The sequence below is a fragment of the Fulmarus glacialis genome, unplaced genomic scaffold (assembly GCF_000690835.1).
Source record: "Fulmarus glacialis isolate BGI_N327 unplaced genomic scaffold, ASM69083v1 scaffold3583, whole genome shotgun sequence".
NCBI classification, from domain to species: Eukaryota; Metazoa; Chordata; class Aves; order Procellariiformes; family Procellariidae; genus Fulmarus; species Fulmarus glacialis.
In genome coordinates this window covers 2807-11367 of record NW_009204703.1, presented here as the reverse complement: position 1 = coordinate 11367, position 8561 = coordinate 2807, and the positions used below count along the sequence as shown (strand labels likewise).

The 8561-nt window shown below is 41.7% G+C and overlaps 1 protein-coding gene across 1 annotated transcript in view; it reads right to left on the bottom strand.

Moving 5' to 3' along the window:
* ASB11 (ankyrin repeat and SOCS box containing 11, E3 ubiquitin protein ligase) overlaps nt 1–6315 on the bottom strand; it is a gene marked incomplete at its 3' end in the record, with an annotated part of 11125 nt that extends 4810 nt beyond the window's left edge. The window contains exons 1-3 of the mRNA XM_009575073.1: nt 6138–6315; nt 3035–3114; nt 13–63 (exon numbers count right to left, since the gene is read on the bottom strand). Coding sequence (XP_009573368.1) covers nt 13–63; nt 3035–3114; nt 6138–6315 — 309 coding nt within the window. The remainder of the gene's footprint in view (nt 1–12; nt 64–3034; nt 3115–6137) is intronic.
* Nucleotides 6316–8561: the final 2246 nt, after the last annotated feature.

The following is an 8561-nucleotide window of genomic DNA, read 5'->3' as shown; positions in this document are numbered from 1 at the left end:
GCCCAGGCAGGCCTCGTGGAGAGCCGACACACGGTCCGTTGTCACCAGGTTCACGTCGAAACCCTGCAACGCAGGGCGAGGGGCGTGAGGGGAAAGCCCTGCCCGAACCACGCGGCTCCCCCGGGGCCGGCGTGGGTGCAAAGGGCGGTCGGACCGCGATGAGGGAGAGCCACGTCGCAGGGTGCGTGTCCAGGGAAGGTGCATGGGTTGGATTAATGCTGTTCAGTGCTTCGGTGCTCGTCCTCAAAGACGGCAGCTGGTGATGGGGTTAAAGACGAAGCAAGAACAAGCTATGTCTTCTATTCCTAGTTCTTTACAATGCACGGTCAATCACAGGAAAACCATCATGTTTCTTTAACTTATAAGGGTGGCATTACCTTCCCTATTAAGTCCAGCACTGGGAGCTACGGCGGGTGGGTGGGATTCACCTCCCTGAACGGGGACACTTCTGGCACAGGTATCAGCAGCTCGGCTGGAGCACTCGGCTCCTTCCGTGGGGAGAAACACGCTCCCCTAGGATGCCATTCATCCCATGTTAAACCAGCTGTTTCTAGTAGGTCACATGAATTGTGTCCTAAAAATACTTCCACTGACTACATGGGGTGCCCAGTGTGTTTCACTCACAGGTAGTAAGTACCTGGTAAACCCAAAAGATAGATGAGACAAATCCCACCCACGAATCAGTTCCTCCTATTTGACCACCCAGGCAACGTTTTACACTGGAAAAAAGAACTGTGATTTACAAATGCCTTATTACAGGTATTTCCCTAAATGACAGTTCTTAGATCTATTCCAGCACAAACAGAAACCAGACATATTCACAAAGGAGACAGTAATTGTCATACGTGTTTTCCCCAGAATGCAGCTAAATCTCCTGGCAATAAAGATTTTACAACCATGTAAGAGAACAGGCCTGGAAGCGGTTCCATTTTCTGCTTCATGTAACACAGTTGGTCTCTACCTGATGTGCTATAAACTAGACAGCTCACAAGATGGCAGCAATGCACTTTTTGGTACGCAAATACGATGGGCAGAAATAAGTATCTGTGAGCAATGTAACACTGTAAAAAAGTCACCAGTCCCGATGCAATAAGCATTAAAAGCAACCACTGTAATCGCTTTAAGCTAGAAATTCTATGATAGAAAAAAGATCAGTTTTCAGTCATGTGAAAGCATTATTAATGTAAAAGTCATCGCTAAAAATTTCCCATACACTACATCAGTGCCAGGGGAATAGATAAAACCTTGAAAAAATGTTGAGATTATTCCATTTTGTAATTGTACAGATGTTTCATACTTAATGATCAGCTTATTCCTTCAAGAGGAATGTCTTCTAGAGACTCCTAATAAGGAGACCTATTCTCAATCATTATTTTTATATATATATTTAACAAATGAAACACAGTCATTGCAAGCGAAAGAGTAAGTACTGATATCTTGGGCAAAACAGCAATCCCTTCCATTATGAAATGGAGAATGAGTTATAGATCTTACTATAGCTGTTTGCCAAACATCGTTCATGTTAAACCTTGTTTTCAATGTATGTGAAAAATCAAACTCTTCTTTTGGTACTGGAACAGGCGTTGGTGAGTTCTTGAGCTCTTTTAAAACTCCAGCGCTCCATCGTCCCCTTATGTCCAGGCACCCCCGGGAGAGAAGAAGCCTCACTGGCTTTCTTGAAAGCTGTGGTCCTACGGCAGAGACTTCTGAGTGTCCCACATATACCCCAAGATATAGCTCCATATTTAATTTTATGCTAGTAGTGTAACTATATTAGATGCAACGAGCAATGATTATGCTGCTCCATGAACAGCTTCGTCCCTACATTTATCAAGCTGTGGTGAATCAGCTCCAATTCAGTCTCTACAGACATTGCTGCCTTGAGCTCTTTTCATCAGCAAGGACCCTCATCCTTCACTCCCAAAATTAAATGTCTTCAGGAGAAGGAGAAACGGTAGATTACCTAAATGATTTATAACCACAACACCGGGTGCTTCTCCAGTGTATAACCATGACCAGTGTATAACTGGGGCATCTAGTGTATAACCACAACACCGGGTGCCCCGCTAGTAAGATGGTGTAAGGTCAGCGTAAGTGGAGTTAGAGGGGGCCAGAAAACCAGCAAAGCCCTGAATGAGCGAGCCCTCTTCCTCACTATCCCTAACCTCTATCACTTCCTTTTCCATAAAAATAATTTGATATCAGCAAAAGATATAATTTGATATCTTTTAGTGCAGCCACGCCTCCAACAGATGTCTGGAGGGGAGGCTTTCACACCGGCAGCTCCACTCCTCGAGGACGTCGTCCGTTCGAGCTGTGGCCTCACTGGTAAAAATCATTTACCTTGAATATAAAACGTCTGATGGCCAAGTCACAGAGCTTACACTCAGGTAATTAATTTCCCTGCAGTTGTCTTGATTGGGGGGCGGGGGGTGGGGGGCAGTTGCTCATTCGTGCCAGATGAGGGCGTTGAGTTTAAGCAAAGGTGGTAAGGAAGATGGTTGGCAAAGCATGAAGAACCATAACCTGTCTCTCTGCAGCTGTCCACTCTCATATCCAGCTTCTTGGCCTTTCTAGTATATTCTTTCCTCCTCTCTTTCTTTTGCCTGAACTCTTGGTTTCGTTTGGAGTAGAGGGTTTCAGGCTAACAGTGCTCTCTTTAGGAAGACCATGCTTGCTATTTTGTAAAGCAAGATGTACTTTTACAGCTTTCTACCAATTTTTAAATAGCTGATATATATATTGTCCCTATTCTCAAGCCCAGTTTGCATGGTTTGTCATTGAGAAAGAGCCCAAGGATCATTGTTTATCATACAGCAAGCTACAAGTTGTAACAGTCTTTGTCCCAGGGTTGTCCCCAGCATCCCAACTAAGCAAACTAATACATGCCCAAAGGCATGCATGCGGATGTATTACTTATACAACTGTATTTCTTATGCCCTGCCGCAGTCTATTACCAGCTCACCAACTCACAGATGCAATTCAACAGAAACTACGCTGCTTCCCAACCTTTTCTTTACCTGTGGGCTTTTACCTGTGCAATCAAGGTTTTCAAAGACAGGAGGCGTCCTTGGAAGGCAGCGTCGTGAAGAGGGGATCGGTCTGCCCAACTGCCTGAAAGAGCAAATGCATAAAAGTTAATTCGGGTAAGCAGCAAAAGCAGCTCCTGGGAGGAGAGGGAAAAAACAGCTGCATGTAAATGCAGATCAGGACTGAAATCAATGTGGGGTCAGCGGTGAAACTCTCTGATAAATTGATTTCAGCAGAGCAGCTGAGGGCTCAGCACTCCTGAGAAAGCCAGCCGCTTGCTAAGGGACCTAAACAAAAGCTTCTTGGCAGAACTTTTAAAAACAGCTAAAAATATGCTTCAGCAAAGACCACGAGTTCAGTGCTGCTGGGACTCACCCGGGGACTTCAGAGCCCTGCAATTCTCCTATTCAAAACCGTATCAGCCTCCGTCTTTCCTAGGGAGCTTTTGCCACAAACCGTATATTCCAGCTTCTCTTGCACTTTGTTAAGAGACTCACAGCAGGGAGATGCAGGGATGACTTGTCCATCAAATGAATTCTGGCATGACCCTGGCAGTTTTATTTCCTGAACTGACAATTTCATAAATAATATCCTCCAGCTCAGACCACCAGGTAACAGGTTTCATTCTCCTCCTCACCAGAAGGTTTCAAAAAAGACATGGAAAAATGAATTCTGCCTGAGGCTTTACCTTTCTTCCTTAATCATTTTGAGTTGTTGAACTGTTCAGACTCCTTCATGTAGGCTAGCTTGCCCTTTTTCTTATCTTAATCTATTCATGTGCCAAGAAAAAAAATTCCTTAGCCTGGCTACTACCTACAGGCACAGTCAGTCAGCCCAGGTTAAATCCCTGCAACTCAAGTAAAGAGAAAATTTACTTTTCCTGTATTAAAATTTATAACCATACCGCGACACAGTGTGCAGTAAGCATTTCTCCAAAGGCCAGCTGCATTTACAGTGCCACAGGACAGAAGCAATACCAGTGTTTGCATTCATGCTCTGTTGTACAGCAACCCCATGAGCACTGTATTTGAAACCCTTGTCCTGTTTTATTTTTTCAGCTACGCCGCACACCAGAGAGAATGGAAAGGGTGATTTATCTCCATTTCAGGTGTTACCCGAGGCAGGGAGAAATCAATGAGAGGCACAGAGACATCCCTGGGGACTTGAGGCCAAGGACGCAGCAGAGGTTTAGGCCTTGGCCAAGGGAGTCTGCTTTTGTCACCCAAGAACTGGGATGCACTTCACCTCATGGGGTTACGGTTTTAACTATAGTTATTACTTTCGCTGCCATTTATTTAAGGAGCTGTTCCTGGGCTCCTAAGGCAGGAAGCTGGCATGGAAAGACCAGCCGGCACAATATAAGACCAGGCTCCTAAGGACCAAGTAGCACGCACCAGGCAAAATGATGGAAACAGGAACCAGGTAGGGACTGAGAAACATTTTCCTGAAAACATCCAAAAAACCCCACATCCCTCATCATGCTGGTGACTGAAATAGGCAAGCTCAGTTCAGAAAGTCAGAAGACATTGCAAATGACAAAACCCAGGGCCCTTATACAGCAGGAAGATTCAGAAGTAATTCAGTCAATAGAGCTACAGTGCCTTATTTAACCTTTTATGCATATAGTATAGCATGTGCAAGCACACGTTACATGCATTTACAATGCATGTGTATGCACACACATGCCTCACCATGAAAACACACGCTGCTGCATACTTCCATGCTAGCCACAGCAACCTACCTCCCTGAAACGTGTGGCAAATATAGTTCCCATATGGGGCACATCTTCCCTTCACAGTTGTGAGTGACATGTCTGAAAACACTGTGTCTTTTTAAATGTCTACAGAGAAATTAAGCAGCCCTGCTGCTACTGCTCCTGCTGCGCTACTTGACTGCAAAGAGAAAAGGCTGTGCGGCTCCACCTGTTATCCAATATAGTGCCCCAGCAACAGCATCACATGATCTTATGCTTTGTAAGATTATCCTTAATGGCTTTTTGCAAATGGCAACTTGCAGATGAAAATATGTTGTGGTCTGCTAAACTTCAAGGCACTTCGGTAAGAACCTGCATGAAGGAAACACTGCTTTTTTGCCACGTGGCTGACTACAATTGCATGAAGGCACTTGGAAAAAAATGACAGTAATAAATATAATAAGTTATATTCTGGATAATAACAAATAAATTAATAACCCAGACATGCCTGTGTATAAAGGCTTTGCAAAAAATGCTTTGCTGCAGTTTTTCTCTTGGCCAGATCTTAATCTCCTTGCTCTGGGTGGCCATCTCGCACCACCCATGTTCTGCTCACATCATGTGCCTGTTCATGGTGGCACAATTCATCATGAAGCAAGTGCCCAACAAATGAGTCACACAAAAATCTGTGATGTCACAACACTGATAAGAATCTTCAAGTAGGAAAATATGTCCTCGTTAGTAGTAGATTTAAAATACTGTGTCATTTTAATTAGTGGAATTACCGGGCATGCAAACGCATGTCTACTCATTATTATGGCGGTGATGTGAAGGAGTCAAATCACTTGGAAAAAAAGCAAAAAAAAAAATTACCTACTAAATAGCCTACTAAATAGAATATATTCCCGTGCCGTATATTTTTCAGAATAATTTTAGCTGTATTCCTTTTTATCATCTGATTTAACAAAACGGGTTCTTGGCTTGGATTCATAAAGTCATTAGTTATATCCTCCTAGTATCTCCTTTCAGAAAATCAACATGCTAAAAATTTTCCCTAAATATTCTCTGGCAGTAAAGCTAGCTATTTAGTAAAACCATCTGTAACCCCCACTAAAGAATGCCTTGCTTCCGAGAACAATCTTTTTATCTATCATAGTGCCTTGAGCAAATGTTGTCCTCATTCTAGCTGGGTAATTGTTGGAGTCTCATATTTTGCACACCTAAATCATGCCAACACATACTGACACTGTAAAGACCCCAGAAATGGAAGGCACTTCAGGTTAAAAAAATCACCCATGCATTTAGCAACAGATTCCTCATTTCATGGCAATTCAATGATTTAAATCCTCAAGTTACAAAAATGTAGCAAATAAATATACATTTAAATGTTACTGTGTCCATATTTTTACTTTACCTGGGACTATTCCATAGATCTCTTCTGCTATCCTGGCAGCCTCTTTTCTGTTGCCTTTAACAATATAGAAATGGGTCAGCAAAGCCAAGGAAATCTTAATTAAAAGCTTGAAGCAAAACAAAGCAAAAATGGCAAAATAAATGTTAGTGAAAGCATGGAGTATTGAACTGCCCTCCATTTTGGTTTGCTCTTTGAATAGTTTCTCAGGTCGGCTAAGTTGCACCAGGCTATTCTTGGTATCATATGTCATCTATTTTAAACCCTCCAGAACCTGCTGTTCCTCAGTTACCAAAAATACATTCGGGTTTTATTTGGTATGGGCTATTTGATACTAAATAACAATACCAAAGATAAGACAGTTTGAACATCCCGTGTTATACAGGAAACAAACAGAAAATCCTTTCCAAACCCACATGAATTAGAAAACATTTTCCGATAGATGTTCTCCATACCACCTGAAAGCTTATACCTCCACATTATATTTATTTTTTGATGTAGCAGTTCATTTACAAAGGCTGCATAGTAAAGTTGCAGAAATTGGTCAGAGATACTGCAAAAAGAATACTTTTCTGTCATTCCCGTCTTGGTAACAGACCTTGCTGGTACCCAGATACAGAACAAAGGCAAGCATATCAAAGAAAAGCATTATCATAAAAGAATCTGAAATAAAACCACGTATTTTCAAAGCCAGGACTAAGAAGTCAAAGTTATTCTAGGAGGGGAAAAAATACATTGAAAGTGTGTAATCAGAACACATGATAACATACTGCTATTTTCCATCATTCAGGGATAGAGAGTGGTGTCCATCAATATCTCTTGCAAACAGCATCTTACTGTTTTGAAAGAATTGAAATATTTTTACATTATCCATCACTGATTCAAAGGTGTAGTATTTGAAACTGAAGAAAATGCACCCTTTCTTTAACTGCCCTTTTCTCTTTCTGAAGGCACATGGCTTCCAGAGAACAGATTATTTTTTCTGTATGTAATTAAATGAATCTATGTAGAGTACCCCATCTCCTTTTCCTTTAAACTTTTCTTAATTCCTATATGCACAGCAGGAGGGAGATTTCTTTCTTTCTTTGAATCCCCTCCTTGCCCAGGCTCTCTTACCCTTCAATTTACACACCTGTCAAGGGAAAGAGCAGGATGACTCTCCTCTCTTACAGATCCCAAGGAGATGGTGGATATGCAGAAGGAAATTTTACAGCGCATTATTTCCCTGGACATTTTAGATGCAATTTGTTTTGTTTTGTAGCAATACAGCTGGCTCTATTGTAGCAATACACTGCCTTGCTGTCTTCAGCACTCTGCCCTCCCAGGTGCACTAGAATGCTGTATAAAATACATGCGGACAGACTGAAAAAACTACCCCAAGCTATCTTTTCATTTTTCAAGTGAACCAATTTTTCTAAAATTCTGAATTAAACCAAGATATTACATTTTTACCAATAAATTAACACCTTACATAAATATTACATATACCTTTCCTTCCACAGTAATATAATATACTTGTAGAAACTGTAGCACCTATGAATCCAAAAGAGGAAAATTGCCTATTTTTAGTCACTTTAATACTGTTTGCCACAGGACAGGGCGTGGTAAGAGAAGTTCAGTTAAGGAATCAGAAAAAACAGTTAAGTTTGCTCAACTGGGGAAAAAAAAGGAGAAATTAGCAAAGGTGGACCAAAAAAGGGATGATCAGTTAGCCCTTGAAAAATACGAGTTAATGAATACACTCCTCCTGAAGCCAGAGGAATAGCAAAAGGTGTAAAGAACAGAATATAGGATGCAGAGAAAAAGAACAAACAGCAAAAAAATTAAGATCGTTAAGAAAAGGTCAGCCTAAATGATGGAGAAATCTCTCATGTAGGATCTAGAAATCTGGCACTCAATAGGACGTAAGCAAGAAGGTATGGCACCTTTTAAGAGAAGGACCAGAAAACAGACTTTTGGTTGCAAAGGACATCCACTGATCTTCTTTCACAATCAGCTTGCCAGATAGTACGTAGAATTGTACAAGTCCACAACCCTCAGAAAAATACAAGAAACTGGAGATCAGGTGATTTCCCCTGAAATTCTCTTATCCCTAAAGAAAGGTGAAATTCCAGTAATACTGAAGAGCTCTCCAGGTAGTCTGGAGGAGTGTTTGACCGTGAGGAAGTTTGACCACTGGGAAGCAGTCACAAGAACGTGATTCTTCCAGAAGGACAAGCTCCATTTCTGCAGCAGCAAAATCACCCTCCTGGCTTCAGAACAAGACAACCAAAGACTTTTAGTTAAATGATGGAGTCATTTGAGAAAAACTCATGTAATCTCTTAATCTGCTCTTAGTGTACAAGAACACTAGGAAAATTACTGCGGTGGACTAAAAAAAATCATCAGTGGGAAGACGGCTGAACAGCACGGTGGGAAGTATTAATA